This window comes from Zalophus californianus, chromosome 2 (assembly GCF_009762305.2).
Source record: "Zalophus californianus isolate mZalCal1 chromosome 2, mZalCal1.pri.v2, whole genome shotgun sequence".
Classification (NCBI taxonomy): Eukaryota; Metazoa; Chordata; class Mammalia; order Carnivora; family Otariidae; genus Zalophus; species Zalophus californianus.
The window spans coordinates 127,459,586-127,482,494 of record NC_045596.1 but is presented as its reverse complement, the minus strand read 5'-3'; the positions used below and the strand labels follow the sequence as shown (position 1 = coordinate 127,482,494).

At 42.1% G+C, this 22,909-nt stretch overlaps 1 protein-coding gene across 1 annotated transcript; it reads left to right on the top strand.

Moving 5' to 3' along the window:
* The first annotated feature begins 18,842 nt into the window (after positions 1-18,842).
* On the top strand, positions 18,843-19,750 carry LOC118356763 (ferritin heavy chain-like). Its single transcript, XM_035726382.1, has one exon. The coding sequence runs from the start codon at positions 19,018-19,020 to the stop codon at positions 19,567-19,569; it is 552 nt and encodes a 183-aa protein (XP_035582275.1). The 5' UTR covers positions 18,843-19,017; the 3' UTR covers positions 19,570-19,750.
* The last annotated feature ends 3,159 nt before the right edge of the window (positions 19,751-22,909 follow it).

Here is a 22,909-nt window from a genome sequence, read left to right as displayed (position 1 = left end):
AAGCAGGACTGTGCTGTGGTGGAGAAATTAGAGAAACTGCATTAAAGGCCTCCAGTCCTTCCCCTCTGCCTTCTGACACTAAGGCCGGGGATGCAGAAAGTAGAATGGTAGGTTTTCAGCTCTGCCATTGCAGGTAAAGATGGTGTGAGACGTGGGCATTCCTAGGGGAAATGGTAAATTCGGTATGAACGAATAGATTGGAATAGGGACAGGGAGGACTGCCGAGCTCCATCCAGTCAGGTGGCAGGGCTGTCTGGAAAGCTGCGCGAGGAAGAATTCTGGAACCTTGTCTGGACACACCGGGAAAGAAGGCCTTCACCGATTAGTGATTTCTGCCATGGGCAAGGCGTGGGAAGGAGCAAAACAGTGCTATCCTTAACTAAGATGATGGCCAAGGAGTGGGAAGGGCTGGAAAAAGAGATGGATGAATAGATTTCTAGGAGTTCCTGGCAGCAATGTAACTGGCAGAATATATTGCTTTTCTGTTAGTATTTCCCAGACTTTCATCTTCCGAACCCCACTTCCCATATTCCTCATCAAAACTACGACACTTCACGCGTGTTTATAAACTTGTTCCCTTGCCCTTATCCCTGAGCTCCAATGATCTCCCTCCTACTGTCACCTTTAATCTTGGGGACCCTTGAAAATTCCCTCTGGCCCTTGCAACTATCTTCTTTTCTTTTCTTTCACCTCGAATTTCATAGTATGTGATAGTAGGTAAGGTATTTGTTAACTGGTTTAATTTTTATTTCATTTGATATACATGGACTATATGTGATGTACCAGTTTTCCAGGGCAGATTTTGTCATCCTTGGGTACTGAGGCCCAAGAGGGAAGGAATCTTGCTGAGTGGTGCTCTTTGCACAGTGCTTTGCTGTGGCTCTCTGTCCAGGACCCTGTTTTAGTACTGAGGCACACATTTTCCCAGATGCTGGCCATGTTGGCAGCTGACAGGTCTTAGCTCCCTGATGAAGGGCACCAGCTTCTCTACACACCCATTGGCTAAAAGATGGTGGCTTGGATAAAGAGACGGACATGGATTCCAGCCCATTCTCTTGGCTTCCAGCTTAGCCTCATCGGTTCCAATTTGTCCTACCCCCCACCCCCCACCTCACTTCTATCTTCTATTCTGACCCCCTGTCCTGCAGACTTCAGGCTCTAGCACCAGATAAAGAAATAGAAGTCTCACAGAAACAGTATAACCAGCTCCCATGATAACATAAAGCCAGATCCCTTTAACAAATGAGTAAATACCATATATCATATCATATCATATTTTATTTCTTTTTTTTCATAATTAAATCAGCTACAAATGCTATCTGTCATCTGCATCCATCCCTCCATCCTTCCATCCACCTATTTACCGTAGTGGTTCTCCTTTTTGATCAAACTCTGATTGATGCAGTCACCTTCTGGGAATTGCCCTCAGGTGAAGGGAGTCACTGAGACCAAGGTGACACCTTCTCTCCCATATCCAGTGACTAGTTAACATGGCGTTATAAAGGCCCAGCCCCTCTTGCTTCAAGGTGGGACAACTCTAAAGGGTCTTTCCAGCTCTTGTGCTCACTGTGGGCCTGGCTGAAGTCTATTACCACTGTACCACAGTACAACGCCTCCCTCTACCCAAGCTTGCGTTCTTCACTCCCCCACTCACCCTCTTGCTCCCCTGCAGCAGTGGATCCCCAACATACTTTTAACAAACTGCCTGCATGCAAACACTGCCTCAGAGTCTGATTCCTGGAGAATCCAACTGAAGGCATGCTTAGTTCAGTCCCATTCCTTTCAGTTTAACCAATTTTTATGTAGCATGTACTTAGGGCCAGGTACTGTGCTAGGCCCTGAAAGTACAAAAATGAATTCATTGCTGCTCCAAAAGAACACGTATCTAATGGCATAGGCAGAAATATGAGCCGAATCTTTTTTATACAGGAAAAACAAAACAAAGGAAAAAAAAAGAAGAAATATGAGCCGATAATTTCAAGATCCAGGCATGCTCAGGAAGGCTGCAATGGTAGCACATAGCCCCTAAGGTTCAAGAAGGTCCTCCTGGTATGCCTGAATGGAGTCTGGAAGAGTGAGTAAAAGTGAGCCAGGCGAGGTGGAAAGTGCATTCTGCCCAAAGACGTAGGGTCCTACAAGAGCACAGAGAGTGCACCCTGGTGCTATTAGAGAGTCAAGTGTAAATGGCTGGAGGGGTATGGTGGAAGAGATGTCAGGCCAAGGAACTTGGGCTTTATTTTATGGGCAGTGGAGAACCATTGAAAAGGTTTCAGCAGAAGGGCAATGTGGTCAGGTTTATGTTGCAGAGACTTCACTCTGGTGACCATAAGGGAGGTATGGCAGATGTAGTTGGCTTAGCACATTTATTCTAATCTCCTGGAGAGTCTGCCTACCCTGCAGCGGCTAAAAATCTCCAAGTGCCCTTGTAGGACTCCGTTGCAGCTAGGGTTCTGGGTATGCTTAGGTTTTATCAGGCAGAAGTATTTGCCCAAGATTTGGAAGTGAGGCAGAGGCTGGGCCCCTGCTGGTTGGGTAGGCCCCCTCATTCGTGGAGGGGCCAGGGTTTTCGGCAGTGGTTTCCCGATTGTGGCTGCTTCTAATCATGGCTGTTCCCTAATTGTCATGGCTTCCTGATGGTGCTGGAATGCTGATTATGGCGGTGGAGGCGTGGCCTGGGGGCAAGCAGCGGAAGCACAGGCTTCTGTATTTGGCACACAGCTTCCTGATTGTAAAAGAGGCAGTAGTCCCCTTGGTAGCCAGGTTTCCAATGTAGCTGTCAAAGCCACTTTTAAAATGCTCAACCTGTTTCTTCAGCTTTCCAACAATTCTGTAAGCCATTTAATGCCCTCTAAGCAATCACCTTCCACCCAAACTGGATGGAGTGGATGCTTTTCTCTGTACCTGAATTCTGATTAATATCGGGACAAGACTAAGCTTGTCATAGGGTGGTTGCAAGTGTCCAGGCTGACGAGAAAGAGGGTTGTGGGGACAGAGAAGAAGGGACACATTAGAAAAACATTTGGGGGTAAAAGTAGTAGTACTTGGGGATTAATTGGGTGTCAGGTGTGCGAGGTGAGAAAGAAGCAATTGTTAAGATGATGATTTCCTGAAGTGGGGAACTGACTGGAGAGAAATCCAGATAATAAGATGAGGACTTCTGGGGAGAAGCAAGCTTGGGTGTAGGAGGCAAAGATTGATGAGTTCAGGTGCCCATTGGGGTATTCACATAATTTCTCTGTTTTTTCATAATTAAATCAGCTATAGATGCATAATTATTTATTAATATCCATTTCTCCCCCGAATCTGTGAACTTCATGACAGTAGGAACTACATCGTCTTGTTCACATCTGGCACCGTCTGGTACAGAGTAGGTGCTTGATAGACATTTGTAGAATGTTGAATAAGTGCGTTGGATAATAAAAATTGTAATGATTGTACCCAGCACCATCAAGATGAGCAGTCTCAGGCACTGCGGCTATGAATAGTAATCAGACACTCAGCAGTTGATGATGATGATGATGATGATGTGTATGACCAGGAGCATCTCTATGGTTAGAAAATCAAGCCAGAGGTGTAGAATTTCATCAATATTCCTCCAAAATGCAGAAAAAGAGGCCAGAATCTCCTACTTCAATCAAATTGTACTTCTGTTACATATTCATTAAGTGCCAATCGTGTAGTAGGTCTATTAGGAGGTTTTCCCAGGTGCTTTGCAAATGGAAAGACTTCTGTTGATCTGTCATATACTTAGTGCAATTGCCAGCTCTTGTGAATCAAAGCCAAGTTGACTCCAGCAACCCAGGGTAAAGCATGCCCTCAGCCAGACTGATTTCCTGCAGCTGCTCACAGGGTACGGCAGCAACCTCATCATTATCTGCAACATGGTAATTAAGCCGGGCTGTGATTGGGGCAGGTTTTGTCCCTGTTTAGCTCATTCACTACAGTACTCTGGGCTTGCTGTACAGGCCCTGCCTCCTTCTATGTGGGTGCTCGGGAGGCCGTTCTCTGATCCATCAGTCCTGATGATGCGTTTTAAAGCCATTAACGATGCCCCCTTCTCTTCCTGAAGTGAAATCCATAGATAACACAACCTATATGCACACATAATTTCAAATAAATCAGTATTTTGCCTAGTGGTAATATCCAGGCACTCGGGAAAATTGTTTGATTATGATGATGATGATGATGATGATGATGTGTTTGACTAGGAATATCTCTGTGGTTAGAAAGTCAAGTCAGAGGTGTAGAATTTCGTCAGCATTCCCCTAAAATCCAGAAAATAGGCCAGACTACATAAGGAAGGTAACTCACAATAAAATGATGTGTATCTCAACATGCAAATGAGGTACTACTAGTTCTGAGGAAGTGCCCCATGCCTGCACCGTGTGAAATCCTCACGCATGTGCTTGCATGTGCTTACAGATGCAGACTGGGAATACGGTACATCGGTGACTGGAAACTATGGCTGGTATCACCATCAGGGATGTGTTTACTGGAATAGTCAATAGTCTTCTGATAAAGTCCCAAACGAAACAAAAAAGTCTTTCCTTGATTTGCACAGTAGTCGCATTCTTTGGAAATTTACATTATACTGTACACAAACGCCCCCCCAAGCTCCAAAACTTCAGAACTTTGCGGTAAGGTTCTAGGTTCAGATGATTAAAAACAGGTTTTTCACCTACGTCATTGTCCAGTAGGACAGACAAAGTTATGCAGGACACAGACAATTCTTCACTGTGACAGCAGTCCCGAGCTGTGGTCCACTCAGTGCCAGTACAGTCACTCAATCACTGTGACCACCCGGAAAACCACTCTCCACTTTCCAAACGCCCCGAAGGGGCAGCGCCTCCCCATTGAAAACCACAATAGGCTGGTATGAGCTCCCTGGTCCCATCTCTCCATTCAGCAAACTGTTCACTTGAAAAAATATGGGGCAGGAGGTGTGAGTAAAGGTTTGGGAAGATTACAGGAACCTGAAGTGGTTGTGGATCCCACAACCCGGGCACAAGGGTGAGCATAATAGGAATCTAAGCATACTCTTTGCAGGGGGCTCACCTCTGGGAAACTCATAAACAAATAGCAGTGGAAGCTCAGTTGCTATAATGTCTTCTGGTTATACAGGGTTTATGTCTGGGATTGTGGTTCAGCCTGATGACTTGAAGTCACTATCTGGTTAGAAGTAGCCGAGTAAAAAGATCATTAAAAAAAAAAAAAAGACAATCACATATCAAAAGCCTTTGCTGCAGGCATTTTACTAGGGATTAGGGAATAATTGCTTCGGTTCAAACCTTAGCTCTGTAACTCACTAGCTGTGTAACATCTCTGTGCCTCAGTGTTAGGAATAATGCTCTCATTATGTTTTTTTGAATACATATAGGGCTGTTAGAGTTCAGTGAGTTTATATTTGTAGAGTGCTTAGTTAGAATAGTGCCTGGTATATATAGTAAGTACTCCATATATGCATGTTAAAATAACTAAATGCAGTTGACCCCTGTCAACAACACAGGTTGAACCGCACAGGTCCATTTATATATGAACTTTTTCCAGTAAATACAGTACAGTATCATCAATGTATTTTCCCTTTCTTAGATTTTCTTTTTTATTATTATTATTTTATTATGTTATGTTAGTCACCATACATCATTAATTTTTGATGTGGTGATCCACGATCCATTGTTTTTGTATAACACCCAGTGCTCCATGCAGTACGTGCCCTCCTTAATACCCATCACCAGGCCCACCCATCCACCCAACCCCCTCCCCTCTAGAACCCTCAGTTTGTTTCTCAGAGTCCATCGTCTCTCATCGTTCGTCTCTCCCTCCAATTTCCCCCCTTTCATTTCTCCCCTCCTTCTCCTAATGTCCTCCACGCTATTCCTTATGTTCCACAACTAAGTGAAACCCTATGATAATTGACTTTCTCTGCTTGACTTATTTCACTTAACATAATACCCTCCAATTCCATCCACGTCAACGTAAATGGTAGGTATTCAACCTTTCTGATGGCTGAGTAATATTCCATTGTATATATGAACCACATCCTCTTTATCCGTTCATCTGTTGAAGGGCATCTCGGCTCTTTCCACAGTTTGGCTATTGTGGACATTGCTGCTATGAACATTGGGGGTGCATATGGCCCTTCTTTTCACTACATCTGTGTCTTAGATTTTCTATATAACATTTTCTTTCCTCTAGCTTACTGTATTGTAAGAATACAGTGTATAATACGTATAGTATGCAAAATATGTGTTGACTATTATTGGTGCTGTGATTGTATATTATCAGTAAGGCTTCCAGTCACCAGTAGGCTATGAGTAGTTAAGTGTTGGGGGAATCTAAAGTTATACATAGATTTTTTTATTGTTGGGGGGATCAGCCCTCCTAACTCCCGTGTCTTTCAACTGTATATATGTTTTCAAAACAATGAAAATGTCTCATTCTTACAAAAAAGATTTGAATAAATGAGGTATTACAAGCAATAAAAAAGGTGACAGATCAATGACACAATAGACACAACAGAGGAGATGTCATAAGCCATTTCAATGAATGCAGTTGTAGTCTGGGGGAGAGATGGGTCCCGCAGAGCTGCTCTGGGTGGCCCAGCCTGGGCCACCCAGGCCTGAGTGATCAGAAGAGGCCAAGAGACTAAGGCAGAGTAGCCTCCAGCCCATGGGACTGTAAGTGCATCCTGCATGCTGGAGACTTGGGAGGTCCTCATTCGTGGACCCTCACTGACTGAGCACCTACTGTGGGTGGGTACCATGAGAGATGATTGCACTGATATGTGTGTGCACACACATGTGAATGTGTGTGTTCTAACTCTAAGGGACTTACAAGGGAGTATGAGAGATGAGATAGTCTGCATCAAAATTACGTTGAGTAACAATTGAACGTTGCTGCTAAAGAACATGGAAATGACTTTTTACCACAGCCCCTCATTTCTGCCACCAGAGAAGTTATAATAAAGGTGTCCATACATCCTGCTCTCTGGGAGAAAAACTCTCTGTGTGTGTCGGCCTCCCACAAAAAGTAGGGAATCTCAAACTACTCAAACTTCTGCCAATAAAAAAAAAAAATCTCACCAGTAGAAGCCCCAAACTGTGGAGGTAATATCTGATGTATATATATATATTTTAATATTGTTTGGGATTAGAGACTAAAGGACAAGAGAATAATTCCTCACTGATCTAAATCTCTTAGTGTCCTGAAATTTCTACTGCTTTGTTATTTTTAAAAGACCAAAATTTGTCCTGGCTCAACTCTAAATAAAAACGAAGTTTAAAAAATGGATGTTAATAATGTGTGGATACTGGCGGAGCAAGATGGCGGAGGAGTAGGAGACCTGGATTTCGTCTGGTCTCAGGAATTCAGCTGAATAGGGATCAAACCATTCTGAACACCTATGAACTCAACAGGAGACCGAAGAAGAGAGTAGCAACAACTCTCTGAACAGAGAAGCGACCACTTACTGGAAGGTAGGACGTGCGGAGAAGTGAGTCCGAGGCGATATTTGGGAGGATAGACGGCTGGGGAGGGGGCCTCCGTCGGCCGCTTCTGGCAAGTGATAGAGCCGCGGAGCACAAAATCGGACCTTTTAGAAGCCAGCTCCGCTGAGGGACGTCGCTCCAGTGGCTAAGTGGGGGGGTGGAACCCTCGCGGGACAGTGTGGTCTCAGGACCCTCGGGGTCACAGAAAGACCGGGGGTGCCTGAGTGCGCCAGAGCTCCCAGGTATCGGAGCAGGGAAGCCGGCTGCAGAGACGGAGCCGAGGCGCGGGCTCTTAGCTCGGGGTTGCCATAAACTGTGATCCACGGCCCAGTCGGGCCACTGCTCCTCCAGCAGGGACCCAACAAGCGGCAGAGCTGGGGAGACCCCCCTTCCTCCCCAGGGAGGAGCGGCGCGGGAGCGCACTGCAGGGATCTGCTGGGTTTGGAGACTCCACACGGGGTCAGGTGCCAGAGATAGAAACGCTCGATCACAGGCCGGGTGAGCACGGAGTGCGGCCGGAGACCGGGGACACGAGAGTGACTGCTTTTCTCTGGGGGCGCACTGAGGAGCAGGGCCCCGAGTTCTCAGCTCCTTTGGGCGGAGATTGGGAGGCCACCATTTTCACTGTTGTCCTCCAATGCTGTACGGAAAGCTTGCAGGGAACAAAAGCTCCTGAGAGCAAACCGGAGCAGATTACTTAGCCCGGACCCGGCAGGGGCGGGGCAATTCTGCCTCCCGCAAAGACATTTGGGAACCATGGCAACAGGCCCCTCCCCCAGAAGATCAGCACGAACAGCCAGCAAGCCAAGACCAAGTTTACCGATCAATGAGAACGGCAGAACTCCAGCGCTAGGGGAACACTGCATATAGAATTCATGGCTTTTTTACCATGATTCATTAGTCTTTCAAAGTTAATTTTTTTAACTGTTTTTTTTTTCCCTTTTCCAAGCAACATCTTATCAATCCCTTTTTTTAAAAAAAATTTTTTATTTTTCATTTTTAGAGTCATATTCTATCCCTTCATAGTAGTTACCTTTATTTTTGGCATATATATATATATATATATAAGTTGTTCTCCTTTTAAAATTCTGAGATACAGTTTCTTCTAACATATCAAAATATACCCTAAATCTCTAGTGTATGGCTTTTTTCCAGTCTCCTGCCTGATCACATTCTCTCCCCTTTTTTTTTCTTTCCTTCTTTCCTTTTTTTTAATCCTCTTCTTTATTTTTTTCAAACACCTTCTGATCAATTCCTTTTTTAAAATTTTTTATAATTTTCATTTTTACAATCATATTCCATCCCTTCATCGTATCAACCCTTATTTTGTACATATATAAGTCTTTCTTTCTTTAAAATTTTAGGAGGCACTTTCTTCTAACAGACCAAAATATACCCCAAATCTAGTATGTGGCACTGATTTATGCACCAGCCTGATCATATTTGATCATATTCTGTTTTTTTTTTGTTTTGTTCTGTTTTTGTTTGTTTTTACCTTTGTCTTTTTTTTTTTTTCCTCTTTCTTTTTTCTTTCTTTCCCTTTCTTTTCCCCTGGTTTCAGGTCTTTTCTAATTTGTTTAGACTATATTTTCTGGGGATGTTGTTAACCTGTTAGCATTTTGTTCTCTCATTCATGTATTCTCCTCTGGACAAAATGACAACATGAAAAAAATCACCTCAACTAAAAGAACAAGAGGTAGTACCATCGGCCAGGGACCTACTCAATACAGACATTAGTGCAATGTTTGACGTAGAGTTCAGAATCATGATTTTAAAGATACTAGCTAGGCTTGAAAAAAGCATGGAAGGTATTAGAGAAATGCTTTCTGGAGAAATAAAAGAACTAAAATCTAACCAAGTCAAAATCAAAAAGGCTATTAATGAGGTGCAATCAAAAATGGGGCCACTAACTGCTAGGATAAATGAGACAGAAGAGAGAATCAGCGATATAGAAGACCAAATGATGGAAAATAAAGAAGCTGAGAAAAAAAGAGAAACAACTACTGGATCACGAGGGCAGAATTCGAGAGATAAGTGATACTATAAGATGAAACAACATTAGAATAATTGGGATCCCAGAAGAAGAAGAAAGAGAAAGAGGGTCAGAAGGTATATTGGAGCAAATTATAACAGAGAACTTCCCTAATGTGGGGAAGGAAACAGACGTCAAAATCCAGGAGGCACAGAGAACCTCTCTCAAAATCACTAAAAATAGGTCAACACCCCGACATCTAATAGTAAAACTTACGAGTCTCAGAGACAAAGAGAAAATCTTGAAAGCAGCTCGGGAGAAGAGATATGTAACCTACAATGGTAGAAATATTAGATTGGCAACAGACCTATCCACAGAGACCTGGCAGGCCAGAAAGGACTGGCATGATATCTTCAGAGCACTAAACAAGAAAAATATGCAGCCAAGAATACTATATACAGCTAGGCTGTCATTGAAAATAGAAGAAGAGATAAAAATCTTCCAGGACAAACAGAAACTAAAGGAATTTGCAAACACGAAACCAGCCCTCCAAGAAATGTTGAAAGGGGTCCTCTAAGCAAACAGAGAGCCTAAAAGCAACATAGACCAGAAAGGAACACAGACAACACACAGTAACAGTCACCTTACAGGCAATACAATGGCACTAAATTCATATCTTTCAATAGTTACCCTGAATGTAAATGGGCGAAATGCCCCAATCAAAAGACACAGGCTTTCAGATTGGATTAAAAAACAAGACCCATCGATATGCCGTCTGCAAGAGACTCATTTCAGACCCAAAGACACCCCCACATTGAAAGTGAGGGGGTGGAAAACCATCTACCATGCTAATGGACACCAAAAGAAAGCTGGGGTGGCAATCCTTATATCAGACAAATTAGATTTTAAAACAAAGACTGTAATAAGAGATGAGGAAGGACACCATATCCTACTTAAAGGGTCTATCCAACAAGAAGATCTAACAATTGTAAATATCTATGCCCCTAACATGAGAGCAGCCAATTATATGAGGCAATTAATAACAAAAGCAAAGAAACACATTGACAACAATACAATAATAGTAGGGGACTTTAATACCCCTCCTGACTGAAATGGACAGATCCTCTAAGCAAAAGATCAACAAGGAAATAAAGACTTTAAATGACACACTGGACCAAATGGACTTCACAGACATATTCAGAACATTCCATCCCAAAGCAACGAATACACATTCTTCTCTAGTGCCCATGGAACATTCTCCAGAATAGATCACATCCTAGGTCACAGATCAGGTCTCAACCAGTACCAAAAGATTGGGATCATTCCCTACATATTTTCAGACCACAATGTTTTGAAATTAGAACTCAATCACAAGAGGAAAGTCGGAAAGAACTCAAATACATGGAGGCTAGAGAGCATCCTACTAAAGAATGAATGGGTAAACCAGGAAATTAAAGAAGAATTAAAAAAATTCATGGAAACCAATGAAAATGAAAACACAACTGTTCAAAATCTTTGGGTTACAGCAAAGGCAGTCCTAAGAGGAAAGTATATAGCAATACAAGCCTTTCTCAAGAAACAAGAAAGGTCTCAAATACACAACCTAACCCTACACCTAAAGGAGCTAGAGAAAAAACAGCAAATAAAGCCTAAACCCAGCAAGAGAAGAGAAATAATAAAGATCAGAGCAGAAATCAATGAACTAGAAACCAAAAGAACAGTAGAACAGATCAACAAAACTAGGAGCTGGTTCTTTGAAAGAATTAACAAGATTGATAAACCCCTGGCCAGACTTATCAAAAAGAAAAGAGAAATGACCCAAATCAACAAAATCATGAATGAAAGAGGAGAGATCACAACCAACACCAAAGAAATACAAACAATTCTAAGAACATATTATGAGCAACTCTATGCCAACAAATTAGATAACCTGGAAGAAATGGATGCATTCCTAGAGACGTATCAACTACCAAAATTGAACCAGGAAGAAATAGAAAACCTGAACAGACCTATAACCACTAAGGAAATTGAAGCAGTCATCAAAAATCTCCCAACAAACAAAAGCCCAGGGCCAGATGGCTTCCCAGGGGAATTCTACCAGACATTTAAAGAAGAATTAATACCTATTCTCCTGAAACTGTTCCAAAAAATAGAAATGGAAGGAAAACTTCCAAATTCATATTATGAGGCCACCATTACCTTGATCCCAAAGCCAGACAAAGACCCCATCGAAAAGGAGAATTACACACCAATATCCTTGATGAACATGGATGCAAAAATTCTCACCAAAATACTAGCCAATAGGATCCAACAGTACATTAAAAGGATTATTCACCATGACCAAGTGGGATTTATCCCTGGGCTACAAGGTTGGTTCAACATCTGCAAATCAATCAACGTGATACAATACATTAACAAAAGAAAGAACAAGAATCATATGATCCTCTCAATAGATGCAGAAAAAGCATTTGACAAAGTACAGCATCCTTTCTTGATCAAAACTCTTCAGAGTATAGGGATAGAGAGTGCATACCTCAATATCATAAAACCCATCTATGAAAAACCTACAGCGAATATCATTCTCAATGGGGAAAAGCTGAGAGCTTTCCCCCTAAGGTCAGGAACACAGCAGGGATGTCCACTCTCACCACTGCTATTCAACATAGTATTAGAAGTCCTAGCCACAGCAATCAGACAACAAAAAGAAATCAAAGGCATCCAAATCGGCAAAGAGGAAGTCAAACTCTCACTCTTTGCAGATGATATGATACTGTATGTGGAAAACCCAAAAGACTCCACCCCAAAACTGCTAGAACTCATACAGGAATTCAGTAAAGTGGCAGGATATAAAATCAATGCACAGAAATCAGTGGCATTCCTATACACCAACAACAAGACAGAAGAGAGAGAAATTAAGGAGTCAATCCCATTTACAACTGCACCCAAAACCATAAGATACCTAGGAATAAATCTAACCAAAGAGGCAAAGGATCTGTACTCAGAAAACTATAAAATACTCATGAAAGAAATTGAAGAAGACACAAAGAAATGGAAAAATGTTCCATGCTCATGGATTGGAAGAACAAACATTGTGAAGATGTCAATGCTACCTAGAGCAATCTACACATTCAATGCAATCCCCATCAAAATACCATCCACTTTTTTCAAAGAAATGGAACAAATAATCCTAAAATTTGTATGGAACCAGAAGAGACCCCGAATAGCCAGAGAAATGTTGAAAAAGAAAAGCAAAGCTGGCGGCATCACAATTCCGGACTTCCAGCTCTATTACAAAGCTCTCATCATCAAGACAGTATGGTACTGGCACAAAAACAGACACATAGATCAGTGGAATAGAATAGAGAGCCCAGAAATGGACCCTCAACTCTATGGTCAACTAATCTTCGACAAAGCAGGAAAGAATGTCCAATGGAAAAAAAACAGTCTCTTCAACAAATGGTGTTGGGAAAATTGGACATTCACATGCAGAAGAATGAAACTGGACCATTTCCTTACACCACACACAAAAATAGACTCCAAATGGATGAAAGACCTAAATGTGAGACAGGAGTCCATCAAAATCCTAGAGAAGAACACAGCAGCAACCTCTTCGACCTCAACCGCAGCAACTTCTCCCTAGAAACATCGCCAAAGGCAAGGGAAGCAAGGGCAAAAATGAGCTATTGGGACTTCATCAAGATAAAAAGCTTTTGCACAGCAAAGGAAACAGTCAACAAAACCAAAAGACAATCGACAGAATGGGAGAAAATATTTGCAAATGACATATCAAATAAAGGGCTAGTATCCAAAATCTATAAAGAACTTATCAAACTCAACACCCAAAGAACAAATAATCCAATCAAGAAATGGGCAGAAGACATGAACAGACATTTTTCCAAAGAAGACATCCAAATGGCCAACAGACACATGAAAGCGTGCTCAACATCGCTCGGCATGGGGGAAGTCCAAATGAAAACCTCAATGAGATACCACCTCACACCAATCAGAATGGCTAGAATTAACAAGTCAGGAAATGACAGATGTTGCAAGGATGCGGAGAAAAGGGAACCCTCCTACACTGTTGGTGGGAATGCAAGCTGGTGCAGCCACTGTGGAAAACTATATGGAAGTTCCTCAAAAAGTTGAAAACAGCACTACCCTACAACCCAGCAATTGCACTACTGGGTATTTACCCCAAAGATACAAATGTAGTGATCTGAAGGGGTACATGCACCCCAATGTTTACAGCAGCAATGTCTACAATAGACAAACTATGGAAAGAGCCAAGATGTCCATCAACAGATGAATGGTTAAAGAAGTGGTATATATATACAATGGAATATTATGCAGCCATCAAAAACCAAAACAAAAAAAAAACCAAAATCTTGCCATTTGCAATGATATGGATGGAACTAGGGAGTATTATGCTAAGCGAAATAAGTCAATCAGAGAAATGCATGTATCATATGATCTCACTGATATGAGGAATTCTTAATCTCAGGAAACAAACTGAGGGTTGCTGGAGTGGTGGGGGGTGGGAGGGATGGGGTGGCTGGGTGAAAGACACTGGGGAGGGTATGTGCTATGGTGAGCGCTGTGAATTGTGAAAGATTGATGAATCACAGACCTGTACCTCTGAAACAAATAATACATTACATGTTTAAAAAAAAGTAGGAAGGGAAATATGAAGGGGGGAAACTGGAGGGGGAGAGGAACCATGAGAGGTGATGGACTCTGAGAAACAAACTGAGGTTTCTAGAGGGGAGGGGGGTGGGGGGATGGGTTAGCCTGGTGATGGGTATTAAAGAGGGCGCGTTCTGCATGGAGCACTGGGTGTTATACACAAACAATGAATCACGGAACACTACATTAAAAACTAATGATGTAAGGTGATTAACATAACATAATAAAATTAAATTTAAAAAAAATTTATTTAATAAATAAAGAAAATGAATTCTACTCGATGCCAGCTATTAATGAGAAAAATGAGTAAGACAAAGGAGAGGGGGGGGTTCCCTTGAAAAGACACTGGGCCGGAGGAGGAGTTTAAAATATAGTTTAGTGTAAGATATAATAATAGTATCTGACATCACAGTAGTCCTCTATCTACAGTTTACAAATCACTTTCCCATTCATCAACCTTTTTTTTTCCCTCACAGATAATTTTTAAGGTTGTATTAGTTCATGCAAAAAAACTTAAAAATAGCAATGCCTTCAGCAAAACAAAATTTTTCTGTCCCATAGAAGCCTAGATGAGTGGTCCAGGACTAGTACTGGGCTCCCTGGTGCCAGAAATTAAGCTCTTTATGTAGCTTCAACTCGTGGCTCAAGACAGTGCCAAAGGCACTTCCTATCTCTTAAGGACAGTTCCAGGGAGCTGTTCATATGTGAAATAATCCCACCCACCCTTGTTTCAATACCCATACATAGAAGGCATGACAGCCAGGAAATGATATGATCACCACTTAAAAAAAAAAAGATTTATATATCCTATAGAAATTTAAAAAACGGTATGAGAAGAATTTAGCTGGTGTGGTTATTGGTAGCACAGAATACAATCCTTCTTATTCTTTCTTTCAGAAGCCTCCAGAACAGAAGTCAGTTCCCTATCTCCCCCACTAGATCAAAGCCCACCAGTCAACAAGCCCTACATACCCAGAGTTACTAATTACTACTTCTTCATTCTTCATTATCAATGGACAATCAAGGTTACAAAAAACAACTACCCGAAAATAGCACCCTGATGAAACAAAAATAATTCAAGAACACAAAAGAACTTCAAAAAAGTTCTCATCAATATCTTCAGAGTAATCATGTTATTTATCACTCAAGCCGGGACAATATAGACAGCAATATGGTGAACTATTAAGGTTTATGCCAGGACAAACAGATGTAAACCATGACTACCCTCAACAAACTAAGACATATGATTGCTGTTATGGACTGAATAGTTGTGTCCCCTCAAAATTCATATGTTGAAGTCCTATCCAGCAATGTAATGCTACTAGGAGGTGGGCCCTTTGGAAGGTGATTAGGTCTTGAGGGTGTAGGTCTCACCAGACACTGAGTCTGCTAGCACCTTGATCTTGGACTCTCCAGCCTCCAGAACTGTGAGAAATAAATGTTGTTTAAGCCACCCAATCTATAGTTTGACTAAGGCTATCACCCTACTCCTGAAAGATCCGAATAGGTATAGCATATGTAAATGAGAACAGGTTGCTAAGAAAAAGGAACGATCAGAAACCAAGATAGAGGGCGCCTGGGCGGCTCAGTTGGTTAAGCGACTGCCTTCGGCTCAGGTCATGATCCTGGAGTCCCGGGATCGAGTCCCACATCAGGCTCCCTGCTCAGCAGGGAGTCTGCTTATCCCTCTGAACCTCCCCCCTCTCATGCTCTCTCTCTCTCTCATTCTGTCTCCCAGATAAATAAATAATATCTTTAAAAAAAAAAAGAAACCAAGATAGAATTCTCAGAAATTAAAACATTTGATTGTAAAATTTTAAAGTTTAATAGAAATGATAGAATGTAAAGTTGAGAAAATTTCCTAGAACATAGAGGGAAAAGAGAATAATATGGAAAATATGAAGAAAAGGCACAGAAGTTAAGTTCCAGAGTTCTGACACCTGCTTTTATTTAAGAGTTCAAAACAGAACGGTGAAAAGACAAAGGGATAATAATAAAGGAAATAATAAGAGAAATGGCTCAGAATTTTCCAAACTCAAGGGCTACCAACTGCCCAATAATAATAAAAAAAGAATGTTTCTGTTTTTACATACTCACTATGAAATTTCAGAACACCAAGGGCTAGAAAGTTCTAAGAGGTCCCAAAGAGAAAAAAAAAAAGTCCCTTATTTTTCCAATCCAACTGGCAGCAGTTTTCTAATCCAAAACCCACATGCCAAAATGCAGTAGAATAAAATCTTTTAAAGTTCTCAGAGCAAATTATTTTAAAACTAGAATTCTATATCAAACCAAATATTTAAGTGTGAGTGTCTAATGTAGTCTGGGCCTGAACTGTCTGGGAAGGCCAAGAATGAAAGAAGTTTACTCACATATATGCCTACTGAAGAGGTTACTTGAGAGCATCAACTCCAGCAAAACGAAAGTGAAAATCCCAGAAAATGGAAAGTTTTTAAATAGAAGAAATAATAGAATTTACTAAAAAAAAACCTTCTTGGATACCAACTTTCAGTGACCTAGCAAGCAATTAGTCCAAATTACCAGAGTATCAGTGGACTCTAAGAAAAGTGTTTTGAAGAAGAATGGAATGGATTCAAAAAAAAAAAACAGGGTAGGTGAGACAAAGCTGAATATGATAAAGAAGGCATCTGTTTCTTCTACCAACAAGAAAAAAGGACAATCAGAAACTGCAGAAAAAAACAAAAATTATACAAAATAGGAACTAAACTGAGACGTAGCATTATTTTGAACAATTGGGTGAGTGTGAAAAAGAAGACTATTTGTTCTTAAAACATTTTTCTTTGAGTGATAGTGGGGTCATGACATTGGAACCATAGAAAAGAAATGTAGTCATGGTGCTCTACTTAGCTCTGTAACAATATTTACATAGCCATGATGTACGCACTGTTTTCTGGTTTCAATTTTTAGAATCAACCTATAAACAAAGCAGGAGAAACTTAATTGTGGTTACAGAATAGATAGAATTTGGGAGGTAGAAGGGAGTAGGGAGGTGGAAGAAAGAGACATTTGGCTTCTATCTTCATCTTACCGAATGAGCAGTCAAAGGTATCATTGACTCTTGATGGAACAAGAATTAGAGGTTTGTCTATAGTTACAACAGTAACGGAGACCTAAAATAGCTAAAACTTTCAAAACTTAGCCGGGAGTGGGGGGACACAAATTAAAACCTTATCTACCCTAGAAGGAAGTGGATAGATAATGTCTACTGAGGTTGTTGATCAAGACATAGCAGTGTAAACATATTATTTGAACATGCAGAAGAAACCACAAGCAGAACTAAAAACAGAAACTGGTTAAAGGCTGTCATCTTTGAGAAGTGGAATGAGGGTGAGGAGATGTGGGTCAGGGTACCGTTTCTTCACGTTACAAAAACTTTTGGACTGTTTGATATTTTAATCATGTGCATAAAGCATTCTGATAAAATTTGAATTTAAGTCCTGGAGACCCCATACTAAAATGGATTACAAACTAAAGGAAATAGGCACAATAAAGTGAGAGAAAGCAGAGAAACTCAGACAGGTTGAGTGATTTAGCCTATCTCACACTGCCCCGTGGCTGATAAACAGGAGAGCTGGAATTTGAACAAAAGTGACTCTATGCCCACTGGCTAGCCACCACTGGGTGTCTACGACAAAGATGGCATCTCTGCTACCCAGGGATTTACCTATCCTACAAGGACCTTCCTTCTCTACACATCTGCTCCAGGTAAGCCACAAAGCTCAGTCCTGAGTCTTGCACACACCAAACCTCTTGTCTCCCTCTTCCTCCTGGAAAAGATAGATGGTCAGTCACAAGTAGAATTTGAATTCCTCATCCATCCTTTGGTGGTCGTGCCTATTAAAAGGGATCATTCCCATCCTGGACCCAGTTTCTTATCTGCATTCATCGCTTCCTGGTTAAGCAAGAAGGATTAGAATACTGAGAACTTCCACTTCCACTGGGGAGCTTGACAGAAAGCCCTAAAGACTATAATCTAGAAACATAAATCAAATATGTATTTACATAGCTATGAGGCTGTTAGGGAAGAAATACAAGTTCCTAGGAGGTAACATACAATCACCTGGTTGAGCCCTGAGAAATAAAATATAGACTGACAACATCGGAGTTTGGAGGGAGGGAGCCTCTTTCCTGAATGTTGAAAGGACTTGGTGTAGTTTTTGAAGCTTGAGTTTGATGTAGATCAGACCAGCCTGGAGATAAATAAGCTTTGCCAGGTGGTGGGGACATGGTCACACTTCTGGTCAACAGCAGGTGGGTGTTTGGGGCTCTGGATAAGAGGAAGCTGACCTGGCCTTCACTGAGTGTTGATGTGAATCCTGATTGGGAAACCCTCTGCTTTTCTTTAAGATCTCTCCTGAGGAGCCTTGCATGTTGCCAATAGATGCAATGGCAGGCGAAGGGTGTTCGGGTTAAGTGGTCCTCAGTCCTCTGGGAGGCTGCAGAGTTTGCAGGATGCCAGGTGTCAATGTACACATTCATATGCAAAGCAGGCATGGAATGGAACCATCTTAGACATACAAACTACCTTTTCCCACATGCATATACATGCTGTTGTGATTAGTAAAATACAAATAGTTTTATTTATTTTTAAATACATATAATTTTAAAGCATTATTCAGTTGACAGTAACTTTTTACATTATGTGGTTTTACAAGGACATTAAAAATACAATCACAGACAGTCTCCGCCGAGAGTCGCCGCGGTTTCCTGCTTCAACAGTGCTTGGACGGAACCCGGCGCTCGTCCCCCACCCGGGCCGGCCGTTCAGAGCCAGCCCTCCGCCATCTCTTCGTCGCGCCCTCGGACCGCTCCAAGGCCCCCGCCGCCGCTCGCCGCCGCCTTTTCTCAGCCGCCGCCATGACGACCGCGTCCCCCTCGCAGGTGCGCCAGAACTACCACCAGGACTCTGAGGCCGCCATCAACCGCCAGATCAACCTGGAGCTCTACGCCTCCTACGTCTACCTGTCCATGTCTTACTACTTTGACCGCGATGATGTGGCTTTGAAGAACTTTGCCAAATATTTTCTTCACCAATCTCATGAGGAGAGGGAACATGCTGAGAAACTGATGAAGCTGCAGAACCAACGAGGTGGCCGAATCTTCCTTCAGGATATCAAGAAACCAGACCGTGATGATTGGGAGAACGGGCTGAATGCAATGGAGTGTGCAGTACATTTGGAAAAGAGCGTGAATCAGTCACTACTGGAACTGCACAAACTGGCCACTGATAAAAGTGACCCCCATTTGTGTGACTTCATTGAGACTCATTACCTGAATGAGCAGGTGAAATCCATCAAAGAATTGGGTGACCACGTAACCAATCTGCGCAAGATGGGGGCTCCCGAATCTGGCATGGCAGAGTATCTCTTTGACAAGCACACCTTGGGAAACAGTGATAGTGAAAGCTAAGCCTTAGGCTGTCTTCCCATAGCCACAAGGGTGACTTCCCTGGTCACCAAGGCAGTGCATGCATGTTGGGGTTACCTTTACCTTTTCTATAAGTTGTACCAAAACATCTACTTAACTTCTTTCATTTGTACCATTCTTCAAATAAAGTAATTTGGTACCCAAAAAAAAAAAAAAAAAAAAATACAATCACAGGCCTTTTCTGTGCTCTCCCAGCTCCTCATTAGGTTTCCATGTCATACTCCGACCTCTAGGCTTTCTTTTAAAGCACTTAACACAATTTCTAATTGTATTTTTATTTTCATGGCCATTTATTTTATGTCAGTCTCTCCCACTAGATTATATACTTCATGAGGGCAAAGAATGCCTCTGTTTTTCTCACAAATTGTATTTCTAACTCCTAGTGAATGCCCAGTACATAGTAAGTGCTCAGTAAATATTTGATACGTAAATGATTGAGGTGGCAGGACTGGGGGAGGGTGTTCAAAAAAATTATTTGTTTGATTATTAAAAAGTTTGGGAAGAAATAATCTGGTTATTTTACAACTATAACCAAGACCCAGAAGAGCCAAGAGACTTACCAAAGAGACATGTTGGTTCATTGCAAATATGGAGGCAATCCCAGCCCAGTGATCTGTCCAGGATCACTGCCAATTTCTAATAACATTTATTTTTGAGCTGATTTGTAAGTAATGTGATGCAGGACATGATTCAAAGCACACCAAGCAGAGGCTCAGCCTCTTTAGTGATTATAATCTAAAAGAGTGTCCAGTGGAAATTTTATGTAGCATCTTTTATGTTGACACTTTCTCAGAAGGTTTACTACACACTATATACTTAGCCCCCCTCAGGATGTGTAGTGATGTCAGTCCCAAACAACAGGGCACTAAAAGGAGGGAACTCCATTTTCTGCAGCCCCCTCCCCACTCCATTTGCCCCTGAGTCCCCTCCTAAACCTGAAACTCGATTGTGTTATTTAGGGAATGCCAACCACTAGAGAGAACTATTCTAGGTGCTTCGGGGAAACACACAGGACTTACCAGGCATGGTACCTACTTTAGAGGGGAAAACAAGCAAGTCTACATTTATTTTCCTCTGTAGCTAGGGTTCTTTCTCTCCAAAGATCTATTCTGGGTACTCAGCAGCTGCAGAATTGACCTGCAAATAAATTCAACTACATTCATGGTTCCTAAAAATGACTGTGACCAGTTCACTCACAGAGGTGAGAAGAAAATATTTTCAGAGAGCAGAGGTACATAAGAAAAAGTTAGATAAAACAAGTAGAAAAGGCTTGAGATTGCATGAATCCAACACAGACTCTTGGCTATTAGGAGGTAGCAGTCACTCCATTTATGAAGAAAAATCTCAACGTACATCCTACATGGGACCCTGCCGTGGGACCCTGCCCCCGTGGAGCACCTTACTCCCCTTCTCCATTTACGGCTACGTGCTGCCATTGCTTGACAAGGAAAGTAGGTGGGAATATTTAAAGACTCTGAACTCTACTACCAATGGACTGGGACTCCCAGTTCCGGAGGTCACAGCTAGGAAATAGGGTGACCAAAACACATTTTTTAAGATAAAATGCCTTTCATTTTGACAATTAGTAGCAGTATCTGGATTTCTAAAATACTTTCCGTCAGGTCATTTAGGTTGCTGTATTCAGAGAGGCCTCTGGACAGAGTGGTATTGATAACTAGGCTACTTGGGTGGCAAGAGACCTGTCGCTTGTTCGGGTTTGGGCTGCAAAATAGTGCATCTCAGCTACCTTTCATGTTCCCACCACCTAACGAAGCTGGCAGGTGACATTGTGGGGGAGGAAAAATAATTTCAAAAATAATTTTTCCTCTACCATTCTTTATTCTTGGCTGAGGCCCCCTATAATAAAAAGACAGATTAACAGGAGAAAAATGAATTTATTTTTAAAGATTTTATTTATTTATTGAGAGGGAGAAAGAGTACAAGCTGGGTAGGGGCAGAAGGAGAGGGAGGGGGAAAAAATCTCAAGCAGACTCCTCTCTGAGTGTGGAGCCTGACTCGGGGCTTGATCTCATGACCCTGAGATCATGCCCTGAGCTGAAACCAAGAGTTGGATGCTTAACTGACTGAGCCACCCAGGCGTCCCAGAAAAATGAGTTTAATTACATACATACATACATCCTCCCCACAAAGATATGAGATGCCAAGACAGCCTGGCAAGGGAGGCTTATATACCATCCTGAGATGAGGAAAGGGACACAGGTGAGCCTCTCTCTTTTGGTCTTGGCTATTTGGAAGGGAAAGAAGTTTCATGTGCGAGCCGCCATGTGCCAGGAGCTGTGCCGGGCATTTTAAATGTAATAAGCCACTTAATCCACCCAACCACTCAGCGAGGGGCTAAACGTTCCCTTATTCTTGCAGATATTAAGAATAAACAAGTTCAGAAATATTAAGTTCCTTGCCCAAGGTCACACAGCTAATAAATACATAGTGGAGGCAAGGTGAGAAGCCAACATTTTTAATCACCAAGCTAAGGTTTACTTAATAGGCAGGAACTGTGTTTATATCTACCAAGAAGCCCCTCCAGCACTGTGGACCAAGTCACATTGTAACAGAATATAGGGAGAAATGGGACCGTGGTGGACCTCATCTTTTGCACTCGAGGACTTGCTGCTTCCTGCCTTGTGGGGCAAGAGGGCAAAGCCCTGCTTTGGTTCCTCTGCGGAAAAAATCAGGTCCGTGACAGACACAGAAAGTTCGCTCTTCAGACCTTTCTGCGAAACTGCAGTATGTCCTGTTCATGTTTCCTAAATTATTTGCCACAGGCAGCTGTGCTTGGTCAGAATCTCGGAGGTGCTCTGGGATTCCAGACGGGGTGGGGGCTGCCACCCTGCTCTCTCTGGCTGGGAATAATACAATTCACAAATGTGGAGCATCTGGAGAATTTAAGGGCTAAAAAGAGAAGCTCCTGGCTGGAAGTGGCTAAGATTCCTGGACCTTCGTGGTGTCGGGGAAGAGTTTCAGGGATGTTTTGCTTTTGCTGTGGAGCTAATAATAAAGCAGCCATGTATTGACCTTTACTATGTTCCAGACACTGTACGAAGGACCTTTTACATACCCATTCCATCAATCCTGACAGCAGAGGTAGATATTAGCCAGCACATATTACAGATGAATACATGGAGGCTCAGAGATCATCAAGAACTTGCTCAATTCTGTTTTTTTTTTTGATTTTATTCATTTATTTGACAGAGAGAGAGAGTGAGCACAAGCAGGGGGAGGGAGAGAGGGAGAAGCAGGGAGCCCGATGCGATGCAGGACTCGATCCCAGGACCCTGGGATCATGACCTGAGTTGAAGAAAGA

Coding starts and splice junctions, on each gene's coding strand:
- LOC118356763 (XM_035726382.1), top strand. CDS start 19,018: ATGACGACCGCGTCCCCCTCGCAGGTGCGCCAGAACTACCACCAGGAC.